Here is a 26,690-nt window from a genome sequence, read left to right on the forward strand (position 1 = left end):
AGGAGGGATCCCTGCCCAGTCCCAGCGTGGAGAAGGAAGCGGTCTAAGAGTCCGCATCCCTTCACAAGACGGGACAGAGCGAAAGCACAGGAGGTGGAGAGTAGTTTCAGTTTGACTTCGAAGAGCTTCTTTACATGGGGACAAGAAATGACATCCACAGCGAGCGAAAGGAGGGCGTTTGCTCATAAAATCAACCGGTGAGACAGTAACAGAAGTTATTGTTTAACAGCCACAGTTGTGCCGCTTGTAGTGCGTGAGAGTGACCTGCTGGACAGACGGTACATATAGCCAGTATGCTAGGATTTGTAAGGTATCACTGACAATGAACCGGTCAGTATAAACACAACTATACCTTCCCAGTTTCATATAAATGTTTATTGAAGCGGTCTGGGCTCTCATAGAGGGTCTCTGACATTTGAATGAGTTTAAAATCTTGTTCTGTAAACGCTATCGTAGCATCGTACGAGCATTGTCATCAACAATGATTGAGCTACTTAAGCAGAACGGCAAGCTGAGGGCTAATCTAATGGCTGAGATATGTAATTTGGGTGTATTCAAACATAGTTACACCGAAGAAAATGCATTACACACATAAAAAAAGTGACATTCATCAAGATGTTTTGTTCTTATGTCGTGTGAACGCCCTGCAGCGTTATTGTAGTAACCTGTTTCCACATGTTGTAAACTGGTTTTCCCTCTTCGTAAAAGGGTTTATACTGCATCGACTAAAAAAATCTAGTTTGTCTTATTACACCAAATATATATTGATCAGATACAAGGGGGGAAATTAGAAAGTTATGTCTGTCAACAGACTCTTTTAATAACATGCTCTAACAACATTGGTGTGTGTGTGTGAAAGTATTTGCAGCCAAGTGACTCCCTGTCTGCTTTAAGTGATCTGTTTACAAACGGGGTCCTTCCTAACCTTGATTTTGTCCAAAGTTGTGCTTTTCCCTGTCTTCATGTTTGATTTCATTTTCTATTTCATTAAGAAACTGCGTAGCCTTACAATACCAGTTAGCTTCTCCACATTCTTTATCCTGCAAGTGAATATTTTCTCAACCCAGTGAAAACCTTGCTGAAATGATGTCTGTACAGTAGTTATAAACATTGGACTGTGGTCCATCACAAAGTGGACTTTTTTTATGTTAAATATTGTCTTGCATTATTGGTAGCCACGTTATAACCTTGTTGATCGTCAAAAACATATCTTGTAGAGCTATTGGCTTCATCGAACCGTCTCCCGCTGCATTCCCCAAGTCCTGGATGGTCACTCCTTAGCGGGACCAAGACCATTGTTTAGTGCCGGATGCAGGAAAGGGTGGGAAGTGGCGTTCTGGTTATTGCCCTTGCAGTCGATGGCTTTCCTTTTTCCTGTTTTAAACTGAGGTGTGCAGAGCTGCAGAAACTGTTATCACATCTTTTGAGCATATAGTGTTCATTCAATTTAATCAGTCAATCGGCAGGAAGTTAAAAACTTTAGCTACATCTTGGAGATAAGAGTCTGGGTTTTCTTCTTCTTTCTTCTCTGCATTACAATCCATGTGCATCGAAGTAATGAAGTCATGAACTTCAGCTATGTAATCATGAGGACCATGGTTTGGGATATGTACGAGCCTTTGCAGCTGTGTATATGAGAGAAACAGACATTTTGTGGTTCTAGTGGAGCAGCTGCTTGCTATCTCTGGTAGAGGATTGTTATTTTTTTCTGCTTTGTCTCTCTTTAAGCCTCCCATTTGCCGTTAGTCCATAAAGGCCAGGGAGCTCTGGCTCTGTGCCTGCTCCCTAGAGCCAGCTCGCCACCTCTCTCTGAGATCCTCTTGTGTCCCTATTCCGAACAGCTGCTGGCCTTCAGCATCGCTACTAGTACCATAAGCTGGAAACTCTGTTGTAGGAAGAAGGCTTTGCAGATTGTATAGAACATGTTTCTGAAACTTAGTGGTTGAGCCATGCAAGTGCAGATGTACATGGTACTTGCCTAACTGAGTTTTGTTTTAACACATAATCTGAACAAATTAGATCCAATCCAATCCAATCAATCAATGACTTATAGTTTTTTATTTTGAACACTGCACATCTTGATCATTAACAGGGTTTTACAGATTATTATGTCTGTAAAATATGGACTAGCTTCCAAATTATTTATATATTTCTGTTTTTCAGAACGGTAGCTGCAGAGGTCCGAAAACAAGTGTCCAGAGACTATGGCTCTCCTCAGCTGACCAAGAAACGAGGAGGCGGACACCACCCTGTGAGTCACCCTGTGTTTAACCTGCTGGAGTTTCAAGCCAGCAGGTTTAAAGCTCCAATTAGTGAGGTCAGAAGTTGATGGGTGTGACTTTGTGAATTAGTTTTGAGGCTACATGCAAGGAATGCAGATGAGTTTAGTTTTAATAAGTGCTGACAGTAGGTGTAAAGGAGGTGGTTTTGAAACACGATATACCTCCCCCTGCTCACTTGTGTTGTTTGACAGCCAGGCAAAGGTTCGGCATGGATGCTAGCCCAATATATAATAAGGGATACTTATATAAGATGCTGTGTGTTAGGAATGCCTGGTGTCACATTACAATTATGAGGGTGGTGTTGTCAGTTAGTCCAGCAGAAATGTACAAATACTCTGTGGACTTTGCTGTGAACCGGAAACCCCTGAGAAACCAGAGATACGTTGTGAAACAGAGACTCAGTGCAGTCTAGAGGTAAGAGCAAAGGAGATAAGTGAAAAGGGGTTTTGACAATGTACTCAATTATAATTTAAATAAACACAGTCACTGAGTGACTGCTAGCAGTAGTGGCTGTGGTAGGTTCTTGTTTGGTCTTAAGATAAACAAAGGAAAGTAACTGCATTAAAAACAAATAATTGAGAACCGGAAACTGAAAATAAAATGTAATCAACTGAAGACACCTTTCAAATACAACATTCATTTTACTGTTTAGTGAACCCGTTTTCACTACATGTACAATGTGCAGGAAGTTGTTGTTTTATTACAGTTTTAAACACTGAGTTTAATGAGAATTGCCCTTAAACATTTTTAATTACATGGCACTAACAAGTTATTTTCACTAATACCTGCACATTCTCAAGGCCATTAAATAAGAGAGATGAATATTGTTTTTACATGACTACCTCGCTGTTTTATTTTCATGCATTTCCTGTGTTATGTATTATATTTAAATGTCAGATATCTGGTATTGGTCTGGCATCTTGTCTCCTCTCTCTACCGCACCTTGTAAGTCCTTCTGATCCTGCAGATTAGATTAGGATCTGTCTTGGTAATAGTTATTGGTACATAATAGTCTAATGTTGATTGACAGTTGCCCCTGACAGAGGTGGTTGAACCAGTGGACTTTGAGGAATATGTGAGCAGTCACGCTCCTGGGGTGGAGCCAGGCCCCCTCAGACAACTAATGGAGTTCCCCCAGGATGACCTGGAGCTCCTTCACCTGGACAAAGAGTGCATTACACTGGAGCCCCCACTGCCCGAGGAGGAGGAGTGAGTCCAGCTGCTAATGGCCAGCACAACCCTTATTCTGTTAACACACACATCCCTCTATGGTCTTTTCACTGCCACGCACAGAGGGATTAATATTACTGTAATGGAGGATAAACATCACTACAGATAGGAACAAAGCCTTTCTCTCTGTGACTTTGAATGAACACACTTAAAAGCATGCTTAGCTGAATTGTTAATGTGTTTTTCTACGTAGCTCACTGGATCCCAGAGTGAGAGATGCCTTGGCAGTCTACACAGATGACTGGCTTGTCATTCAAAGAAAGTAAGTGGTGTCAGTTGTGGTACCAGTTGAGTTAGCCTGGAGTTCATCTATTTATTAACAATGTGCACCACTTTTTCCTGTTCACTGTACACGTGATTGACAGTTACAGTATTATTGGGATAACTGTTTTCTTGTTTCCTGTAGATATCAGCGTTACAGCACCACGTACACCCCTCACAACTCTGAGCGACAGAGGGAGAGGCAGCGAGGGCTGGTCAAACAGACCTTTGAACTGGATGAGGCAGCTGCTGCTGAGCGCCAGGACGACCAGGTAGCTGTTGGTGATGTTCAAAGATTTCGTTATCTTGAACTCTGAGTGAACATTCAGTCATTTTAGGTTAATTTAACAGACTTTATTGATCTACTGTACACACAGTGCTGCCAGGAGTCAAAGCTTTGCAGCTTTATCATATCTGATATCTGGACAAAGAGATGGAGAGAATAGCCAGCAAATAAAGGTTGTCTCATTAGGATGGGGTAGGCAGTATGAGTTCTATTCTGCTCAGCGAGTTGATCATGTGGCGATTGAGTAATGCATAAATGGATATACTATGTCCATTATCCATTACACAGTCTCCATATGAATCATATTAAATGGTAATGAGGTAATGGGATCTGTAACATATTGTTCTTCTTGTCTTTCTAAAACATCTGCAGTGAGCACTGCAAGGGTGACATATTTGCCTAGAAGGAAAAAAAAAAACCTATGATCTCACCTCTCCGTCTCACTCTTGTGGGCTTCAGGATGACGCAAAGCGGCGGTCAGTTAGCCTTGATGAGACTCCTCGGGGGAGCTGGGCCTCCAGTATCTTTGACCTGAAGAACTCCTCCCCAGATGCTCTCCTGCCATCAGTGCTGGAACGTACAGCTGCAGAGGACATGGACCGCCGCAATACAGAGGCACGCCTTCAGGGGCGACACAGTGACCTCCTGGGCCTGTACCCTCCCCCTGATGAGGTTTGTATTAAACCATCCTGTCCCTGCTTCTGTTGTGGAACAGGCTATGTTAAAGAAAAAAAACATATTTATCCAATAAATAAGTATTCATCACTAGTATATATAAAAATAATATAGTGAAATAATACATGCTTTACCCGGTTAATGCAGGTTTCCCTGTAGCTTTTTGTTCTTGGCTAAAGTCAGTAGAAATGATTGCATTGTTAAGAATTATAATATGAGAATATAAAGCTTTGAGGGAAATGAGCAGTGGCACTACATAAAAGAGCAAAGGTCACATATATTAATGAGTGAGGTTATTGTTTAAACCTTCCTCTAGTAATTGACTACAATGAAACTGAACGCTTACCACATCCACTAACCAATTCCCTGGGAGAAACCCTATGTAAGCATTTTACAGTAAACACCCATGGGCAAGTATGTTTTTATTAGGGAAATCCTAAACAGGCAGTGATGCATTTAGAAGCAACAATGGTTTGTTTGAAACCAATTAGTTTTGCATCATAATCTGATAACTCAGCTGGAAATAATAGACTGCTAACCTTATGTACAGCCTGTCTATTGTCTAGTTTTGTACTGAACTGAACATGACAGCTTAAACTAGCAACAGACTGAATGTACTACTAAACTAAAGACAGTCAGAATCAGCACTTAATGTCGGTGAAAAAGAAAAGAGAAAAGAGAAACGGTGAAGCGTTCACTTACTGACAGTCCTACTGATGTGTATTTTGAATGGTGATATATTCACTTTTATAAGGAGTGCAGTCTAGACTTGCTCTATTTGAAAAGTGTCCTGAGATATCTTTTGTTATGATTTGGCGTTATAAAATTGAATTGAATTAAACACACTGACGTACCTACAACTAATTTCCATGTCTTACCTTAACAAACACAAAAAAAGGATTTCTATGGAAAGTCAGATGTCACCAACAGAAAATCTATAGAATAGGAGTTTACAATACTGGCAGCCAGCAGAACACTTGGCTGGAGATGTTGGTAAATGTAGTTGCCATTTGTTCAGCTCAGAGTAACATTATTGAATGTCCCCATAAAGTGAATGTCCACAATGTTTGCAAACCCAGCCACTTCTAGAGCACTGTTTGCTTTTCTTTCCTCTATGTTCTCCTTTTCTCACTCCATCCTTCTTTCTTATATCTGGGTACACATTCTCTCTTTCTCTGCTGCTTCGTTGCCATGACATCTGTGTAAATGTTATGCTTGTGTGTGTGTGTGTGTGTGTGTGTGTTGTCCATGGCTTTGTCGTCTGTGTGGCAGGATGAAGCAGTAGAGAGATGCTCTGCAATCGAAGTGCCCAAGGAACATTGTGGTCAGAGGATCATGGTCAAGTGTCTTTCTCTGAAGTGCGTAACATTTGAAATATAACAGCTGACATTTATGTCCTGCCATTCTTATTCATTATTTTAAACTACATAACTATACTTTGTTTTTCAGGTTTGAAATAGAAATTGAGCCAATATTTGGAACACTTGCCCTGTATGATGTCAAGGAAAAGAAAAAGGTATTTATTTTTTGCACAGTGAATATTCTTCCAATGACTTTCACTCTGTAAAACCGCCGACGTAATGCTGAGCTCATTCTTAACTAATTGAATTTCCCTTGTCTCAGAAAAGGTCTAAGTGGTCTTGCGGTTTAGATCACCGAGTCAAAACTGAGTTAAAATCCCTTGACGTGCCTTTCCATTATCATCTTTCCTTCCCCTCCCTCTGCTGTTTCCCGCTTATCTCAATCTTCCCTCCAACAGATCTCTGAGAATTTCTACTTCGACCTGAATTCAGATCAGATGAAAGGGCTGCTTAAACCCCACACACCTCACATAGCCATTTCCACACTGGCCCGTTCTGCCATTTTCTCCATCACATACCCTTCTGCTGATATCTTCTTGGTCATTAAGGTACTGAAATAACCGTCTTTTAAACAGAATCTGACTTAAATTTATTGGCATAAATAATTTCTTCTTATTGGTTCATACAGACAAGTTCACTTGCCCTTATTTTTTACATTTTAAGTGCTACTTAAATACAAAATACATTTGAATACAAAATGTAAATTAAGTTCACGTATTATTTGGTGATTTTAAAAATGTGATTTAATGTGTTAACAATTGTGTGCATGTATTTCAGCTTGAGAAAGTCCTCCAACAAGGAGACATTGGAGAATGCTGTGAACCTTACATGGTCATGAAAGAGTCAGATTCCACCAAGGTAATGGAGCCAAAAATGTGTTTTAAACTGTTGCAATGCTCTGGCAGCCAGTGTGCACGTGAGACGTGTGTTTAGTCACAAGCATTACTCAATTCTGTCTGGGTAGCTGCAATATTTACCATCATCATTGCCAAGTCAACTCTGTTGGCTACTCCAGATATTTTAAGCCTTTTAGGAAATCAGTAATTTATACTGATTTCTTTTATCATATCTTGTCTTCCCTTGTCAGCACAAGGAGAAGCTGGAGAAGCTACGTCAGCAGGCAGAGCAGTCTTGTAGTCGTCTTGGCCGTTTTCGCATGCCTTTTGCCTGGACGGCCATTCACCTTCTCAACATCGTCAGCAGTGTGGGAGGTCTGGATCGGTCAGACCCTGATTCTGACTCTGGTACTGCTGACTTCAAACATGTCCACAATTTTATACAGTGTTACACATGCACATACTACATTCAAATGCATTCATACACATATTATTCAAATATTTAAGTATTGCTTAAGTAACATTCATGCACATGCTAATATTCTATGATTTTTTCTTCTGTCAGAGCGGAAAGGTCATGGAACATGGAATGAGAGAAAGAAAAAGGGGTTTGAGAGGATGAGTATAGGGGAAGACATGTGTAACTTTGCCACTTTCCGTCCAGCAACATTGACCGTCACCAACTTCTTCAAGCAGGTCAGACTCTGTCTAGTGTGAATGCTTATGACTCATTTTATAGTTAACGTTGTTACAATTATCCTGACTGATGTGTGATGTAATGTGGCCAAATTATTAATCATTTTACGGATAAAGCTGAGTATTGCCACTACAAAAGGCAAGAGGTGAGGAACCAACAACTGCAAATCATTCAACACATTCAACATTCAACAGAATATGTCTAGAGACAGAGAAAATGACACAAGCATTAAAACTACTTTGGCCATTAATCTGGGAACAAAAATCTGCAAACTTTGCAAAAGGGTCCTGATATTTTTTATGCCTCAACCTTAAATATTTTAACTAATTAACATTGTTGTACTGTACTGTCGTTCTGTGATAACTATATTATAATGAGATTGTTTTTATCCCATTACAAACATTACAATACAAGTGTTTCTGTTGGTGCTAATGAAGGAGGGGGACAGACTAAGTGATGAAGACCTCTACAAGTTTTTGGCGGATATGCGCAGACCGTCCTCTGTTCTGCGACGGCTAAGGCCTGTCACAGGTAAACATGATATCCCCACATAGTCAAGATAGATGTGAAATTGTCTGAATTCATGTATAAAGATTTATGGATGATTTGTAATTAACAGGCTTTCTGTTTTGTTATATTTCCGTGATTTATTTTGTCCCTCAGCCCAGTTGAAGATTGACATCTCTCCAGCTCCGGATTCCCCTCATTACTGTCTGTCACCAGAGCTGCTTCATGTGAAGCCTTACCCGGACCTGCGTGTTCGCCCGACTAAAGAGGTGCTGGAGTTCCCTGCCCGCTATGTATACACACCGCACACCACCTACAGGTGAGAGTTCATGTACATTCACCCCTTCATTGCATGCATGCCTTACTGTGTTTGTTTGGATATTGATTTTTGACAAAGACAAAGAACTTTAGTCTGTGGTTCTGAATTTCTAATTGAAACACATCTTTATTGATATTGTTTTGTACAATATGTAAATACAAAAATAAGCTTTTATCTTTGAGGTTTTTTATGTGTGCTTACACAACAAGATACTCTATAAATTAACAACTTTATTTGAATGGCTTTTTTTATAAACAAAGTTTACAAAGTACCTCAAAGTCAAAACAAACAAAAATGTTACATGAGAAATAGATGATAACTGTAACAACCATATTCATATATACACTACTCACAAAAAGTTAGGGATATTCGGCTTTCGGATGAAATTTCAGAATGTACATAAAATGCACTATAACCTTTCCAGGTGATCTTAATTTGAGCTTCTACTTAAATGCCCTACTTTCATGATATAATATCACTGTAGCATCAACTTTTTACATTTTCCATAAATTTCACCCGAAAGTGGAATATCCCTAACTTTTTGTGAGTAGTGTGTGTGTATATATATATATATAAACTAGATCTATAGCATACATAGGCATAACATATTCATGGAAGGGAGTGTAGTGATGTTTCTGAGCTGGGGGTCTGCAGTGGTGAATCTTCAAACGACTATGTCATCACTCTGGAAGAAGGAAATAAACTGTAAATGTATTTAAATAAAAACATCAAAAGTTCAAGGGAAACAGATGTTTTGAACTTACCATCTTCTGCAGTTTGGAGAGCTGCTTACTCTGAGTTTCAATATTCTCTTTTTGGTACTGGATCAAATGCTGTAAACCTTTTAAGACATCAGAGTGGTCCCCTGCTCTCTCCTAAAAACAGGAATAAAGATAAAGTAACGTATTTGCTGCTGTATGTCAATAAATCAGTGACTGGTATTCAAATATGTAAAGTTGCCTAGTGCTGCAACGTTCAGCTTTGTTACCTGCAGCTCTTTGATGTTGGTGGTGGGTACAGAGTTGCTGAGATACATCTCCAACTTCTTCACTTTTGTCTTCAGTGCCACGTCTTCCTGCTCCATACTGGCCAGCCAGTCTTTAGTCACCTTAGTCTGTGCCTGTTGCTCCACCATCTGGGCCTGTCAAAAGAGCATCTGCTCATATTATCCTCTTCCCCCAACAACGATCCCAGTGCTGCTGGCAGCTGCCTGCCCCACAGTGTAACATTCAGCTTTCTAATGACTCTCTCTCTCTCTCTCTCTCTCTCTCTCTCTCTCTCTCTCTCTCTCTCTCTCTCTCTCTCTCTCTCCCTCTCTTATCTCAGATAAAAGAGTAAGATTTATCCATAAACATCTGGGAAATACATTTAAGAATCATATTGCATTCATTAGGTCTTATAAAAGAAGAAGAGTGATGTGCCCATGCATGCATGGTTACATAAGGGTAATGTAGATAGTATAGATAGTATATGCATTGTTGTTATTGTTGTTTAACAATTTTGCAAATCAGCCAAGAGTAGCTTTGTTATGTCTGTTCAGCAGTTTTTTCTATGGACAGAAGTGTTAATCTGATGGGAATTTTAAATTCTTGACATTTTTAGATTCTCTATCTTCCTCTCCTGCATGTTGTGCCTTTTTGATCTGCAGTTTGATTGTAATTCTCAGTGGTTATCTCTCTTGTAATAACACAACCATTCAACAGCACATGGGGAATTCATTGTTTACATATTTTTTGTGTTTTCTTACCTGTAGCAACTGTATCACTCCTTTTATCTGTTTCTCCACCTCTGCAGCCTGCTCAGTGTGCCTCCCCAGATTTTTGAGAGTCCCCTCATGGCTCTTCAGAGTCTGGCTGATTTTGGCTATCTTTGCCTCAGTGGATTCATAAACATAGTTTAGGGATTCGCTGAACTGTATGACACCAAACATGAGCACGTTGACTTCTTCCTGTGGCACAGCCTTGTCTTCCATCTTGCCGTTCGTCCTTACCGGACCTGCATGGACTGCTCTTAAACCCTCAGCCAAACAAAGCAGACACAGGCTCCAGATCGTCTTCATAATACCAGTTACAAACTCAGTCCAGTTATCTGTTTCACTCAGATGTTCAAAAGTTTGTGATTTCTTTTACAGTTATTTAGCCAGTTAAGGAAAAAGTGTGTTTGATGTAAAATCTTGCAAATGAGGCAAGAAGGCTATAAAATACGTATTTGTCTATCACAGCTGTGCAGAAGTTGGCATTACAAGAATACCCAGTGGATGATGAATTTTGAGGGTGGTCAGTGCGCCTTATATTGGATGTGTACATGCAATACCATGGTAAAACATTAGCTCAGCTGTGGTTCGATCACAGGTCTTGTCCGTGGCCTTAGTCTCACTGACCTTGCCTTGAAGTTTAACCCCTGAGATACTAATTTTGCCATTTAGGTCACACACACATGTGACGTACATAACAATGTATGTAACCCTCTTGTATTAGATACAGAAAATGTATGAGCAGTATCACAATCTACGCAGTAAATGTTATTTTCAACATGTATGATTTTGCGTCATTGCACCTTGATACGTGGATAAAATCAGCTGTTTCAATGAACAAATGTTACCTCTAATGTTTGCCTTGGATAGGAGTTAAGGTGACTTTCACCATGCAAATCCAATACTAGGTCACTCTGTTCCCCTGTGCACATACAAAACTCTATTTACCTTTTTCTTTTTTGAGAACAAGAATATTTTATGCTTTTGTAGGAATGATGGAGAATGTGTGATATTGTTAACAAGCTGAAACTGTGCTGTGAAACTGCCTCCCTACATTAGATTATGATCCTGTTTGTCACTTGATTAAAATTAACCAGCAATGTCCTTCATGGCTTTGCTTTTTTTTTAAATTCTGTCCTTGTCATCTCTCTCTTTCTCATTCTCTGTGGTGCATCATTTTGCCTTTAGGAACTTGCTCTATGTTTACCCACAAAGTCTAAACTTCAGCAGTCGTCAGGGCTCAGTGAGGAACATTGCTGTGAAGGTTCAGTTCATGGCAGGAGAAGACCCCAGCCAAGCTTTGCCGGTGAGTCACAGTCTGGGATAATCAAGTGACGTGATTGTGATGTTCTCAGGAAAATGAAATTCCAGTCACTAAAAACAGCTTGGGGCAGTGAAATACTATATGATGTCTTCTTGGAAGAGTGAACTTCTTCAAAGGGGCATATTTTTGAGCACAGAGGGGAGGAAAGTTTGGTTTAATTTAGTGAGCTACAGGAAGGCTTTTGTGTTATTAAATATCTAATGGTTGATGCATGCTACGCAGTAATAAATTACCCAAAATCAACTTTTTGAGTATCAAACACTCACCCTCTGTACACTTGGAAGGCTGAAATGTGTAGTTAACTCATTTATGGATAATAAGGCTGTGGAAATAACGTCAGAAGTTAAACAGGCCTATTAATATTGCCTAATAGCTTTTTTAGGATTTTGATTTGGTAAGAATTATATCAATGATTGCTAACTTTCTTTAAAGTTCCCTCCACTCCAAAATATATTTATGGAGAAAATATTGTAATTATTGGCAAGACTGCAGTGATGACAATTATGTCAAAAGAGTTCCTCCTATTGGTCATAGAACAATAACAACAATATTTATTCTCTGCTGTTGGACCAGGTTATCTTTGGGAAGTCAAGTTGGGCTGAGTTCATGAATGAAGCGTACAGTCCTATCATCTACCATAACAAGTAAGGTTTATCACCTGTTGACCCTCGTCCTTCCCCTGTTCAACATGTCCTTGTTCACAGTGTCCTCTTTTAACATTTTGTTTGACTCTTGTTTAAAAGATCTCCTGAGTTCTATGAGGAGATGAAAATGAAGATTCCCGCCAATCTGACAGACAACCACCATCTGCTGTTCACCTTCTACCACATCAGCTGCCAGCCCAAACAGAACACTCCTCTGGAGAGCCCTGTGGGCTACACTGTGAGTACACTCGTTCAGCTGGCCCACATTTAATACTCCCACCCACACGCTTACTTATTTGATAGTTTCTATCTGATAGTTGTCTTGCCATCGGTGAAAGATCGTGTGTCTGTCTTTCTGCCTACAGTGGATCCCTTTGATGCAGCATGGCCGACTACGCACTGGGTCTTTCAGTTTGCCTGTCTCAGTGGAAAAGCCTCCACCTAGCTACTCTGTACTCACCCCTGACGTGAGTGTGTTTAAAGAGATTGTGTGAATATCAATTTTCCTGCCATTACCTTCTCCTTTGTGATGTGACTGAGTATTAAATGAGTTGGATGTCCCTCTGTGGCAGGTTCAGCTTCCAGGCATGAAGTGGGTGGATAATCACAAAGGAGTGTTCAATGTCGAAGTGACAGCGGCCTCCTCGGTTCACACTCAGGTACACAAATATGCCTTTTATAGAATATGTTTCTCCTATGTTTAAAAGCCCTATTGGGCTTATGTTAGTGATATTGGGGGATGTTCTGGAATTGTAATTATTATTCCTGCAAGTATCCAAAGTTTTCCTCTATTGTTAATGTAAATTTGCATAGTTTATCTCTGGAAAAAAAATAAATCTAATTGGAGCATATTACTGGCAATTAAGATTCAGACAACCCAGATATATATATACCCCTCTCTCTATTTATACTGTTAATTAGTGCATTACAGGAACCTTAAACTTGTCCTAAAAGTCTTTTGAATTTTCACCCCTATCAAAAATGTTAATTGAAAAATTGCTGCAAAATTTAAAATTCACCCAGTTCAAGTGATATTTAATATTTTTTCTGTTGGTAACTCAAGGACCCCCACCTGGATAAGTTCTTCACTCTAGTGTATGTTCTGGAGGAGTACTCCTTCCCCTTCCGCCTGAAGGACGTCATCATTACTGAGGCGAACATGGAGGGTGAGCTGAAGGCCAGCATGGCTGCATTGAGAGGAGCTCTGCTGGATACCTGTGTCAGGTTCCTGCACCAGCTGCTCAACAAGCTCATTCAGCTCATCGTCTACCCACCAGTCATTGCTGGCCAAATTGGTGAGTGAGTTCTGAAGGACAGCCATTTTACATCCATGCTACTTCTGGCAGTGCACTTCTCAAAACAAGGCTAAACTGGCAATTCTAATAGTTTGAGTAGATAATGTGATTGATGATTTGAGCAACAAAACGGTTTCATTTAATTTATGCATTTTACTATACATCCAGATCTGCATTATTTTCAACTTCTCTTGACACACAAGAGAGGACATCTGATATGCCACTATAATACCTGCATATAAAAATCAAATGGTGTTAATGTTTTGATGTGGACAAGCCTTGTGATTCATTTGAGAAGCTTAAATCATGGCAATTTAAAATTACAGTCTACAATTATGCATGATAATTTTTCTAGCCATAGTTTTAAGTTCTGCTTGTTTCTCTCACTCTTGATATATCTACAGTGAACCTGGGCCGGACTTCCTTTGAAGCTATGACTTTATTGGTCAACCAGATTCACAAGAACCTGGAGGGGAACCAGGACCAGCATGGCCGCAACAACCTGCTGGCGTCCTACATCCACTACTGTTTCCGCCTGCCAACAGCTGAACCTGCAGTGCCCCCATCAGGTGAGTCCTTAGCCTGATCTGTACAGTCTGCATCTGAGAAGAAGAGTCTTTCAGTGGACTACTGGCAGTTATTTGATTGGGCATATGGCTGTTTGCTCTCCCATGTGACTCTATCTTTATTTGTCCATTCCGATGGGTAGCTGGGTCACAGTCCTACGACATGCCTATGCAGTACGCCACCTTGTCGAGAGCAACAGCACGCCCGAGCAGCCTGCACCTGTCCCGCTCCAAGAGTATCAGCAACTCTAACCCAGATCTGGCCAGCACACCAGTTTCTCCTGACGAAGAGGTCCAGAGGATCATAGGGAGCAAGGTGAATTGTGCCTGTCTTTTGAAGTGTGTTATTTTTATTATAGCTATACAACTTTTGCAGTAGTTAGTGCGTGTGAAAGATTTGGAAGCAGTTAAATACTTCATATTCATTCATAGTTCTTAAAATTATGCAGTTTTTTCTTCTCATGTTTTGTGAGACTGCACCAATGTATTGGTTCTAACTTGTGTTCTCATAGGTATTTGTTGTTTAATTTGCATATTCATTTAATTTGCAAATTTGTCTCATTTTATTTTGTCTAGCACTAAAGGTCTTTTTGTTAAATAATGAATCTCCATCTCGTTATACTCCATTTCTATCCCCAGTAGAAAACAAATAAACAGCAGCACAAAATTATTAAGTCCCTGTTTTTATGTTTTTATGGAACCAATTGTACCATATTCTCACTTTCTGTTTCCAATATCAGGAAGTTATTTTTATTTTACTTTGTGCCAACAGTTAATGATGCTGTTTATGTCAACAATGCAATTATGCTCTATGCCTCTGTCCCTTGTGTTTCATATGGTACCTCCAGCCCTTCCTTTGTTCTCCCCGCTCCCGCTTTCTTTGCTGATTCAAGCTTCACTTTTCTGTACTCCTCATCCCTCACTTTTGTTTCTTCCCAGTTTTATCCTTCAAGTAATCTCTTGTGTGATAATTATCTTCCCTTTACTCACTGTGCCCTTGCCTCTTGCCACACTGTGTGTTTGTGTATGTGTTTTGTGTGTGTCTCTGGTGGCTAATGGCAGGGCATTGACCGCTCCCACTCCTGGGTAAACTCTGCTTATGCCCCTGGGGGCTCCAGATCTGTGCTACGCCGGAACCCCAACTCCAGCTGTGAGCTCAAGCAGGTGCCAAATCCCTCCTCCTCCTTACTTTCACCTCCTCACCACCTCCATCCTGAACCATCTGTGATCAACTCTCATGGGTCATTTCCCACCTCAATTCTCAGGAGTTGTATCTGCTTGTGCCTGCCTCTCACTCCGCCAGCCTTGTCTTTCCTGTCACACCTCTTTATCCACGACTACACCTTGTCCATCTTTCATAATTCATCCTCTCACCGCCGCCTAACAGACCATTGCTGTTGTGAGACATAATCTCTGCCTGGTGCTCGTCAGATTTCTTACCAGCCTTGCACTCATCATAGAGAGTTCACTGGCCACCCATCCACTTCCATTCACCCATTTTCACATCACTTTGTCCTCATCTCTGTGTGTTCACATCACCGTCACTCCATGTCAGGCAAACGACCGCAGCTGCAATCGCATGTCTGCCTTCCTGGACAGCGTGGCCTTGTTTTCAGTTCCCACAAGGCAGATTGCCAAGAAGGTAAAACTGACATCTACTATAACAAAATGTAAAAGTGACATTCTTCATAACAAACTCATACATTTTGATGTCACAACATTCATCAACTTTCCGTGTCATTAACATTCATCATCATTCATGACATTTTAACAATTGTCTTGTCTGTAAATTGGTGTGGATTTGTTGATACACTATTTAATTTCTCTGAAGACTGCAGGACTAAATCTGTGAAAGATGTACCGATTAATGTGTTAAATGTATTTTTACTATGACTTTTTAACTTAAGTTAAAAAAAAAAAACTTTAACTTAAATCCTCACTTATGAATACATGAATAAATAAAGCAAATTATATAATTACTTCATATATTTTATTATACTAAGATAAAAAAGATTATTTTATTTCTTTAAGTTGTCTTACCTGAGTTAGGGATGAAATAGCAATCAAGCAGATATACCTCATCTTAATAAACCAAAGTTACATTTCGTATCTTGTATCTTGTGACAACACACACACACACACACACACACACACTCACACTCTAATCCAGTTTCTGAAATAGGTAAGCTCAGGTAAGCTAAAATTTGCACTGTGTTTTTTCATGTGTAGCTGCTCCATGAGGAGCTGGCATTGCAGTGGGTGGTCAGCACCAGCACGGTGAGGGAGGCAGCGCTGCAGCAGGCGTGGTTTTTCTTCCAGCTTATGGTGAGTATGCCGTTGTCTATTATATTAAATTTACAAGACAAAAAACAAGGCTCAAAACTTTTACATCAAGTGACTATTTTTATTTTATTTTCCCTCTCCTCTAGACAAAGAGCATGGCGCATCACTTATTCCTGACCTCAAAACTGGATGTTCCAAGGCGCCAGCGTTTCCCAGATCGCTTTGTGGATGACATCGCTGCACTTGTGTGTGCCATCAGTGCAGACATTGCCGGTCGATACCACAAGGTATACACAGCCCACAAAGCTACACTACAAGCAGTTCAAGACATTAACTGCTGAAAGTCCATTTGTTTTCAATGAATAAAGTATTGACTAATAAAAGATGACCTTAGGTGCCTGATTTTCAAGTTTTGTCAAACAGAAAGTAGCCAGTGTACAGTGACCAGAAAGTTGTAATGTTTTTCTTTTGATATCATATGTTCCCTTTAATCATTCTTGCCCATTCTCTTCTCTTAAATATCTCTCCTCTCTCTCTCTCTCTCAGGATGTGGAGCTTGTGGAGAGGTTAAACAGCAGTCTGGCTTTCTTCCTGAATGACCTGCTGTCTCTCATGGACCGGGGCTTTGTGTTCAACCTCATCCGCTCCTACTACAAACAGGTGCCTATTGCTCCCCTCCCCGTCTTCCTTTAATATCAAATACTTAAAATCCCAATGCTCCCACGCATATTAAAACAGCTTTTACTGTCTCAATCAAACTTGTGTGTTAAGATTGCCAACAAGCTTCACACAGCACAGAACCCCAGCTCTCTGAATGCCCTGAGGATGGACTTCACTCGTATTGTCTGCAGCCACGAGCACTATGTCACCCTCAACCTTCCATGCTCCACACTCAGCCCTCCAGCCTCCCCCTCCCCCTCCACCTCCTCCACAACCTCACAGGTACTAGAGCAGGCTGGATTTAAACTGCTCATATATTATTTTCATATTCTTCTATCCTTGTGTCTCATCCGTATCCCCCTATCTGTTGTTGTATCAACAGAGTTCAGCATTTTCCAGTATGGTGCAAGACCAGGGTGTGGCCACCATGTTTGAGCTCTCAGTCCCTTTTCGCCAGCAGCACTTCCTGTCTGGTCTGCTGCTTACTGAGCTCTCTCTCATCCTTGATCCTGATGGAGAAGGGTAGGCTCATTCAGTTTCACTATAGAGTCCAGCAGAGTTGGAACTTAAAATGAAATGCGGTACAATAGAGCATAAAGTACATGTACGTAGAGAGAAACGGAAATTTGTACTGATGTATATTTTTTTTTACCCACAGGGTTTTCTTCCTTCATAAAAAGGCCATTTGTGCCGTTCACTCCCTGCTGTGCAGCCATGACGCAGACCCTCGCTACACTGACCCTCAGGTCAGAGCCCACATCGCTCAGCTCTACCTACCCCTAATCCCAATCGTCATGGAGACGTTGCATCAGCTCCACGACTTCTCTGGTCAGCAGAACGTATATCCAACTCACTAATATTGTTATAGCTATCCACCTCCTACGCAGATTTATTTCATTTGCAGAGTGGTTTTATTTCCAGTATTATTGCACATGAGAGTGCTTTTCTTATTTCTTTATAGATTTCTCGCCTGCTCGGGTCCGCCATGCCTCAGCCCACACGGATGATGCTGACCCAGACAGCGGCAACACTATCAGTCAGTCTGTTGCCATGGCAATTGCCGGCTCCCCTTTGCCGCATGCCAAAGCAAACGCGTTCGCACTGCCCACAGTGGTGAGTGATAGCGGCAGGGGTCAGGCTGTTCCCCCAGGCCCTATAGACTGACAGGTCACAGATCTGTGTGGGAGGCTGCTGCCTCAGTTTGACAGACGATCACTCTGCCCTTTCTGTAACTCGACACAAACACATTTGCATTCTTCCCATGTTGTTCTTCTTTTCCAAGTACAACTTCTCCTCTTAGCCTGTAGGTGGCTCTCTGTCCTTTTCCTTTATAAATGTAACAGCCATTTTGTACTGAAGCAGATTAAAAGACTGCCACTGAGTTTATGTGTTTGTCTTCACCAGGCTGGGCGCCAGTCCAGCTCTCTGTCTGCTGAGTGCAGCAGGACTCTGCTGGTGTGTTTCCTGTGGGTGCTGAAGAATGCAGATGCAGCTCTCCTGGAGCGCTGGGTGTCTGATTTGTCTGTACTCCAAATCAACAGACTGTTGGATCTGCTGCATCTCTGTGTCTCCTGCTTTGAATACAAGGTACAATAACCAGGCCCTGTCAGTATTGTGAGAGTCTCTCATCACTCATACACCCAATAGGAGTCAAAACCATTTTACAGATGCTTAATTTGGACATGCCAGTGCTACAGTACCAGTATCAGATTTCAATAAAGCTACCCGTCATGATTATTAGTAGTGCAATATGCTATTGTTTTGTTTTTCTAAAGGGTTAGTGTTTCTAATGTTCATGTTAATGACCAGTTATTTAAAAAACCTATTATCCTGTTAAATCCGGGAGGTCAGAGACATTTGTTTTTTAAAACATGTATGCATAATCGTGTTTTTTCCTGATCTCTTGTTGTTGTTTGTCTCTGTCCTGCAATGGTTGATGGTTGTTGTAGGGGAAGAAGTCTCTGGAGAGGATCAACAGCCTGACTTTCAAAAAGTCTCAGGACATGAAGGCCAGACTGGAGGAGGCCATACTGGGCACCATTGGGGCTCGTCAGGAGATGGTTCGCCGCTGCCGAGGTAAGTAGCATGACAGCACAGTAGTGTGTGTATGTGTGTGTCGTTTGAGGTGTTACTAAGTTTGTGTTCATGGAAACTGTAATTTGTTTACTCTTCCAGAAAGGAGTCCCTATGGTAGCCAAGAGAATGTTAGATGGAGGAAGAACGTCACCCACTGGAGACAAAATACAGACAGAGTTGACAAGTATGTTATTCACATGTATTATATCAGTGCCAGATAAAAGCAGTAGAATTTAAATCATGGACATGGCATAAAATGCTGTCTCTTCATCTTATTAGTACTTAAATGTGATACTGACTGAAATAACACCTACTACAGGACTAAAGCTGAGATGGAGCAGGAGTCTGTGGTGGATGGAAACTTAGCTACTGAGGCCTCTCTGATTGTACTGGACACACTGGAAATTATAGTGAAGGTAAAGCAGTGGATAAGAAAATTACCGTATTAAATATAATGCCTTTTTGTCAGCAATTCAAACACAGGGCTGTGCCTTTTATGTAGAATTACCTTGCTTTAATTTGTTGTGTCTGTCCTCTGTCAGACGGTGGTGGCATCAGAGCTAAAGGAAAGTGTTCTGGGTGGAGTACTGAGAGTGCTCCTCCACAGCATGGCAGGCAACCAGAGCGCCCTCTTCCTGCAGCACTGCTTCACTACACAAAGGGCTCTGGTCTTCAAGGTACATAAGTGAAATTACTCTACTATAGTTTGCTGTTTTGTTTTACAACCTAATATTAACGCAGCTTGAAATATTGTAACAGTAACTCAAGACACTATTTATTTTTTCCTGTTTGTAATTTCACACATTGACCTTTAACACTTTTTAGGGAAAACAAACAAGAAAATTATTTCATGTGCATATTTACTTAATTCTAATACTCTAAATCTGTTTTATATTTTTGAGAAATTGAATTTGAAAGAAACAAATAGTAAATCATTGTTAATATATTTGGGTGTACAAAGTGAGAGAGCATGTTTTTGTGTGTAGTTCCCAGAGATGCTGTTTGAAGAGGACACAGAGCTTTGTGCAGACCTGTGCCTGCGTCTCCTGCGTCACTGCAGCAGTAGTGTTGGTTCTGTCAGAAGTCACGCCTCTGCCTCTCTATACCTGCTCATGAGGCAGAACTTTGAAATTGGAAATGTAAGTGTAGACACTCTCTTTGGATTCTAGGTTGTTTGTATTTTTATGTTCTTGTAACAACCTGGGACGAAATGGTACAGGACCTACGGGATGCTTGAGGAATAGACTATATTATTAATATTATGAGTTATAATCTGTCTTCATTTTTCCCTCGGCACAGAACTTTGCCCGAGTAAAGATGCAGGTGACCATGTCCCTGTCATCACTGGTGGGGACATCACAAAATTTCAATGAGGAACACCTTCGTCACTCACTTAAGACCATCCTGACATATGCTGAAGAGGACCTGGAGCTGCGCGACACGCCGTTCCCAGAGCAGGTATGTAAGGGCCTCTATACAAAGCCCCCTCTGGAGCTGGTAGAATTAATAAGTCTTTATTAATGTGCCATGTTGCACTTTTGAAACTGCAGGTCCAGGATTTGGTGTTCAACCTGCACATGATTCTTACCGACACTGTTAAGATGAAAGAGCATCAGCAGGATCCAGAGATGCTCATTGACCTCATGTACAGGTACTTTGATGCAAATTAACTAGGCCTGCAAACAACAAGAAAGTGTCCAAACTAAAATCTCTGATATTATCTCTCTTTTTCAGGATTGCAAAGGGCTACCAGAACTCCCCTGACCTGCGTCTGACTTGGCTCCAGAACATGGCAGGAAAACACTGTGAGAGAGGGAACCATGCTGAAGCTGCCCACTGTCTGGTCCACAGCGCAGCACTGGTGGCAGAATACCTCAACATGCTGGAGGATTGCCGCTACCTGCCAATTGGTTGTGTCACGTTTCAGGTAAGTGCCTGCTGTTTAATTTGGTGACTCATTCTATTTACAACCAATACATATGGGCAGCAGAATGAGGTAGGACGTCCTATAAATGGAGCACCAGGACACAAGCCCTCGATTGTTGAAAAGAGCAAATATAAGAATTTTATGTTGTCTCTGACCTCTATTTACTTCTATTTTTCCCTCAGAATATTTCATCCAACGTATTGGAGGAGTCAGCTGTATCCGATGACGTCCTGTCTCCAGAGGAGGAGGGAATTTGTGCTGGGAAGTACTTTAGTGAGTCTGGCCTAGTGGGCCTCCTGGAGCAAGCAGCTGCCTCTTTTAACATGGTACGACTCACATTCTCCAGCCACATGGTGACAGGCAGCATGTTAACACAGCACAAGGTTACAGCATTTACATGGCTGAAGGAGTGTTATGTGATCAGATGGTATGTGTAAAACTGTTTTTCCATTTTGCTCTAACTCCAGGCTGCCATGTACGAAGCCATAAATGAAGTATACAAGATTCTGCTGCCCATTCATGAAGCCAACAGAGACTTCAAAAAGCTGGCCACTGTCCATGGGAAGCTGCAGGATGCCTTCAACAAAGTCTACAACCAAGTGAGTAGACAGTTTGATCCTAAAATCACCAGCAATGAACTGGGCTGTTAGTGCTGATGAGAAAATGACCTTTATTCTAGATTTCTTCTTACATGTTCTTTCTTTTCACTTTTCCAGAGTTCAGGATGGGAGGTAACAAGTCCACTTGAAATACTGAGTATATAACATTTAAGGTAAAACAAATTAAAAATTCCTCTTATTTTGTTCTGACAATGTTTTCTTTTTTCCTGTTGCTTGTTCTATTCTCCTTCTCCTGACTGAATGACATGTTACTGGTGAGTGATTCAAAACTTGCTTTCACATTTGACATAGTTGAGTTGAACCACTGTTACAAAACAGTTTCCATTCCAGCCTAAATATAAATGTTCTCTTTGCCCTTTTACAGTTCCTCTTCTGTTACTAAATATTCTGTAATCTTTATACAGTAAAAAGAGTCATTTTAACTTCCTCACCTGTGCAGCCTTGATGTGTACCTCCTTTAAGATAGAAAATGCAAAAAAAAAAAAAATATTTGCACAAATCACATTTTTAATAAGGGGAATTGATAGACTTGCAGCGTTGCTTGCAGACATTACAAATTGATTGATCTCCCCCCTTTCCTGTCACTCTGAAGCTGTCACTATCAAAGGCAATAAAAGAAAAAAAATTAAAAAGAATTAGATTATTTCTCTCAATTTTGCTGTGTACCTAGCATGTTATGTTAAATATAGGTTACATGACCTACAAGTCAGTTGATTTTAATTCACTCAGCCTCTGCACTTTCAAATCATCTCTTCTTTTCATCCTGTCTTCAGTCTTAAGAGAATGTTTGGGACCTACTTCCGGGTGGGTTTCTACGGCTGCCGCTTTGGAGACCTGGATGAACAAGAGTTTGTCTACAAGGAGCCATCAATCACCAAATTAGCCGAGATCTCCCACAGACTTGAGGCATGTTAATTAGTCATGATCCTAATAAAGTTGTCATTAATGATAACATATAAATATAAATATAAGAATCTCTTTGGTGCACAGGAGTTCTACTCAGAGAGGTTTGGGGATGATGCAGTTGAAATTATCAAGGACTCCAACCCAGTGGACAAAAACAAACTGGATGCCAACAAGGTAACATGACATACAGTATGTGACTAATAATATATCAGTACACATTTTACAAAAGGTATAATTGTATTTATGACTGTTTGTTTCAGGCCTACCTCCAGATCACCTATGTTGAACCATTCTTCGACACATACGAGCTAAAGGAAAGAATCACCTACTTCGACAAGAACTACAATCTGCGTACTTTCATGTACTGCACTCCCTTCACTCTGGATGGCCGAGCCCATGGCGACCTGAATGAGCAATACAAACGCAAAACCATCCTTACGACATCTCATGCCTTCCCTTACATCAAGACACGCATCAATGTTATCCACAAGGAGGAGGTGGGTGTCTGTTCTGGGTTTTTGGTCAGTTGTTATTAGAGCGGTAAAGGTTAAAATCTACTATTTCTGTGGCCTTTGTTCTCCAGATTATTCTTGTCCCCATGGAGGTGGCCATTGAGGACATGCAGAAGAAGACTCAGGAGCTCGCCTTCGCCACAACCCAAGACCCTGCAGATGCCAAGATGCTGCAGATGGTGCTGCAGGGCTGTGTGGGCACCACTGTCAACCAGGTGCCTGTTTAGATATTTGCAGCTGATGATGTAAAACTATAATGCATTTAAAATGTCAAAAGACTACATCCTTCTTGAATACTAATCACATCTTAATGGGGTTGAAAGTCTGGGTCAGTGTTTTAAGTAGTGGCAGACATTCCTTCACAGATATGTAACAGATTATCCCCCTCATAGGGCCCCCTTGAGGTGGCGCAGGTCTTTCTCTCCGACATTCCTGACGACCCAAAGCTGTTTCGCCATCACAACAAACTGCGCCTCTGCTTTAAAGACTTCACTAAGAGGTGATGACACACTCCACAACCCAGACGCAGACTGCTGTGTAACTAATAAAAACAAATCCCAACTCCCTGTGTCGTCTCTGCTCTTTTTCGTGCAGGTGTGAGGACGCCCTGAGGAAGAATAAAGCCCTGATTGGACCAGATCAGAAAGAGTACCACAGAGAGCTGGAGAGGAACTACAATAAACTGAAAGAGGCTCTGGGTCCTCTCATCAACCGCAAGATCCCCCAGCTATACAGAACCCTGCCAGCTCAGACTACGCAAACGCAACGGTAACTTGAGACATTAAATACACACACACACACACCTACGCACAAAATCGTGCAAAATGAGCTCATGCTGCTTCTCCAATACCATCAAACACAAGAGCAACATAAAACCAAACTTTATCATACTCCAGGTCATAGACTCACACATTCTGTGTCACCATTGAAAGGAAGTGCATGCAAAATCCAGTGACATTTATCAAAGAGTTAACATTAATTTATAAAAGAAAGTTGGTGCAGTACTTGAAGTATTGTGGCCTGACTATGGAAACTATCACCATATGTTTTTTATTTCAAAAACAGCTCTGTGTTTTCATGGGAGGACTGCTGGTTCATAATCAAACACAGAGCTACAGTAAACGGCACCTGCCAGAACAATGTTTTAATACTGAGCACAAATGTATATTTTAGAAGTTGTTTCTGTCAGACTTATTAAGCTAAATTTGATTAGATGTTAAATTATTATATTGAGTCATAGTATTATTGTTCTGTAAACAGACACTCAGTAAGATGATGAGGTGGTTTTACCTCATTGTTAGTCTGTGAAAGCAGATACACATTCAAAGTAACTCTTCCTCCCCCTGGGGAAAATGAAATTGTATACCTAAACTAAATTGAACATAAAGAAGTATGACAGAATAAAATTACACTTATTACACCTCAGTGGATTTATTTGATTTTGAGTTTCAGATACGCTTTTCAGCAAAATAAGAAAAAAACACGTGAAGTAAAACTTTCTCTATCGTCTTTTTCCTCGCAGGAACTCCTACAGTAGGTCCAGTCTCCGCAGAGTCGACTGTTGAGGCCCACCAAACTGGATAACAACACAGAAAAGCAGGCTTTAGAAATTAGCCACATCTCATCCCGTCTGTTCCCCCTCCCCCCACTGTATTGCACACCAACTGTCACAAGCACACACGGACCGTCCTCTTCCTCGTCTAGCTCGTTATTTTACCCACCCAACCCCCTGGCCACCCAGTCATTCCATAATCTCCCCCCCAGCACCTCACCACACACACGCAAACACACACACACACACACACACACACACACACACACACACTTGTCACCTCCTTCCCTGTTGAACCATCTCTCCCACCGTGACTACCACTCTCACACCTCTGTAGGAGAAAACCTCGGCTGTTTATACTGGAAAGGTTATCTGCACTGTAAACATTGTCATTTGGAACCAGGCTCCAACATGTCAACGTTTTAAACTAAGCTTTCAGAAGTAGTCTCCTCACAGTAATCTCTCTGAGCTGATTTTAACATAACTTTTTGCAGGACTTGAGCTGCCAAACATATTTTGTATCCAAATAATTTTGGGGCATTTGTTCATGAGTGTATCTGTTTTCCTTTTGCTTCTAGTGATTGCGTTTGAAGAGGCTATAGTTTTGTCTGTTTTGTGCCGTGGCCTTATTTAGTTTGTAAGAAATTTTTCCAAACTATGCCTGGTAGAAGTCACTGCCAGATTTGGTTATTAAATAGTCCCAGGGAGTTTTCTTTTGTTATCAACAGACCAAATAACTGACATTCCTTCTTCCTCAAGTTGTCACACTTATCTGCCTATCCCTTTTTGTAAGAATTCATTGTATAGTGGATGATGGAATCATTCTGTCCCAGTTCAAGCCTCAGTCCTAGTCTGAGTCTGGCAGGAATGAACTGTTAGAAATGGATTATCCTAGGGAGAAAAGGCAAAATGAGATGTTTAAATGTGTTTTTTAAACTGTGAAATGCTCTTGCACTGCAGATCATATCAGATTTTTATCACAGAAGCACTGCTCTCAGCCAGGCCATCTCCCTCACCCACACAAATATGTTCGAACTGTGACATTTACTATCATCCTGCATTGCAGTCCCATAACTAAATACATTTTGCCTGTGTGGAACAAGGCAAGTCTTCTATTGACTGTATTTGAACTGTTGTCAAAAAGCACTCCAAATGTCTTGCATGTGTCTAACACCTTGTTTATATATTCATTGTAGCTATTTCCAACTACTGTATCAGTTATATTGCACTATTGTAAACAAACTTCCGCACAGTAACACTGTAACTACTGAAATATCTGAGCTTTTGTTAATTTACGAGGCTGGAAACTTTTTTTTACCAATTAGATGAACATTTTTTATTTATTTACACTGTCTTTTTTACTGCCTTCTATTAAATTTCTCTTCCTACAGCTCTGGTCAGCATTTATTTGTGGGGCTCAACGTGTAGTTCAACTACTTAGCTTTTGGTTGACGTTAAAACATGTAACCTGAAAACCTGAGCACTTAAGGCCCTGTGCTAAATCACATAACACATGTTACATTCACACAGGCCTGCACTTTTCCCTTAACTTTGTGTAACATTGTTATAAAGACGAGGCAAAGATGTATTTGATCCAGATTGACCTTCCTTTTTCTATACCATTACTCTAATTTACTGTAGCAGTAGGACGATCCACATTATAGCCTGCAGTGTTTGTCTAATTTACTAGAACGAAGAGAAACAAAGTTTATAATTAGGTACTTTACAAAGTCTTGACAGTTTTAACGTGATCACTGTTTTTCCACATGTACTGGAGACAGAGATGTCAAGGAAATGGAGGATTACAGTTGCCATTGTGATTTATATTAAATAAATATAATTCTCACTCGATACAGAAGGCCCACACTGGTGAAAATATGAATGAATGAATGTCCTTGAATGTTCCTAAAAATCCTTGACATTTCTAGTGTTAACCTCTTTCCAGTGAGGTTCTTTGATGTCCATGGATGACCTTTAGATAAGCGTTAATAGGGTCATGCAGTGATGAAAAGCAACAAATACTGGATTTACGTAATTTTTGAGAATTTCTATTTTATGCATCTTTATAACATTTCAGTGGCAAAAATATTTTGGTACATTTTACATGCAAACTTATAC

At 40.7% G+C, this 26,690-nt stretch overlaps 2 protein-coding genes across 5 annotated transcripts; one reads left to right on the plus strand and one right to left on the minus strand.

The window, feature by feature from the left end:
- LOC127356245 (dedicator of cytokinesis protein 7) lies at positions 1-25,962 on the plus strand. 4 transcript variants are annotated; one of them, XM_051387840.1, is made up of 50 exons: positions 1-197; positions 2,164-2,251; positions 3,313-3,491; positions 3,706-3,774; positions 3,919-4,045; positions 4,519-4,731; positions 6,007-6,092; positions 6,184-6,250; positions 6,494-6,643; positions 6,873-6,953; positions 7,183-7,339; positions 7,497-7,627; positions 8,066-8,159; positions 8,292-8,454; positions 11,396-11,513; positions 12,105-12,175; positions 12,275-12,413; positions 12,541-12,642; positions 12,748-12,834; positions 13,239-13,470; positions 13,875-14,039; positions 14,180-14,352; positions 15,099-15,200; positions 15,592-15,678; positions 16,266-16,361; positions 16,466-16,606; positions 16,866-16,979; positions 17,091-17,261; positions 17,362-17,501; positions 17,638-17,807; positions 17,941-18,092; positions 18,384-18,566; positions 18,929-19,055; positions 19,155-19,239; positions 19,375-19,471; positions 19,598-19,732; positions 20,042-20,194; positions 20,355-20,513; positions 20,606-20,706; positions 20,790-20,982; positions 21,165-21,308; positions 21,450-21,581; positions 21,699-21,713; positions 22,383-22,508; positions 22,593-22,682; positions 22,769-23,005; positions 23,092-23,235; positions 23,413-23,519; positions 23,615-23,788; positions 24,543-25,962. In XM_051387840.1, exons 1-50 carry the CDS (start codon positions 148-150, stop codon positions 24,583-24,585), a joined length of 6,360 nt encoding a protein of 2,119 aa, XP_051243800.1. In that variant the 5' UTR covers positions 1-147; the 3' UTR covers positions 24,586-25,962. The 4 variants fall into 4 exon arrangements, with proteins under 4 accessions (XP_051243800.1, XP_051243802.1, XP_051243803.1 ...); XM_051387841.1 differs by lacking the exon at positions 1-197 and adding an exon at positions 308-330; XM_051387842.1 differs by lacking the exon at positions 15,592-15,678.
- On the minus strand, positions 8,561-10,712 carry angptl8 (angiopoietin like 8). The gene is made up of 4 exons (XM_051387844.1): positions 10,202-10,712; positions 9,443-9,595; positions 9,219-9,329; positions 8,561-9,139 (listed from the first exon to the last, which is right to left on the minus strand). The coding sequence occupies exons 1-4, from the start codon at positions 10,511-10,513 to the stop codon at positions 9,119-9,121; spliced, it is 597 nt and encodes a 198-aa protein (XP_051243804.1). The 5' UTR covers positions 10,514-10,712; the 3' UTR covers positions 8,561-9,118.
- Positions 25,963-26,690: the final 728 nt, after the last annotated feature.

This window comes from Dicentrarchus labrax, unplaced genomic scaffold (genome assembly GCF_905237075.1).
Source record: "Dicentrarchus labrax unplaced genomic scaffold, dlabrax2021, whole genome shotgun sequence".
Classification (NCBI taxonomy): domain Eukaryota; kingdom Metazoa; phylum Chordata; class Actinopteri; family Moronidae; genus Dicentrarchus; species Dicentrarchus labrax.

What these genes read in the sequence shown, in the direction of transcription:
- LOC127356245 (XM_051387840.1), top strand. Translation starts at nt 148, where the DNA reads ATGACATCCACAGCGAGCGAAAGGAGGGCGTTTGCTCATAAAATCAAC. An exon ending in CTGAGCGCCAGGACGACCAG is followed by an intron (nt 4,046 to 4,518) that starts GTAGCTGTTGGT and finishes TGTGGGCTTCAG; the next exon opens with GATGACGCAAAGCGGCGGTC. An exon ending in TCAGCTCCACGACTTCTCTG is followed by an intron (nt 17,808 to 17,940) that starts GTCAGCAGAACG and finishes ATTTCTTTATAG; the next exon opens with ATTTCTCGCCTGCTCGGGTC.
- angptl8 (XM_051387844.1), bottom strand. Translation starts at nt 10,513, where the DNA reads ATGAAGACGATCTGGAGCCTGTGTCTGCTTTGTTTGGCTGAGGGTTTA. An exon ending in GAGTGATACAGTTGCTACAG is followed by an intron (nt 9,596 to 10,201) that starts GTAAGAAAACAC and finishes CTCTTTTGACAG; the next exon opens with GCCCAGATGGTGGAGCAACA. An exon ending in TCTCCAAACTGCAGAAGATG is followed by an intron (nt 9,140 to 9,218) that starts GTAAGTTCAAAA and finishes TCCTTCTTCCAG; the next exon opens with AGTGATGACATAGTCGTTTG.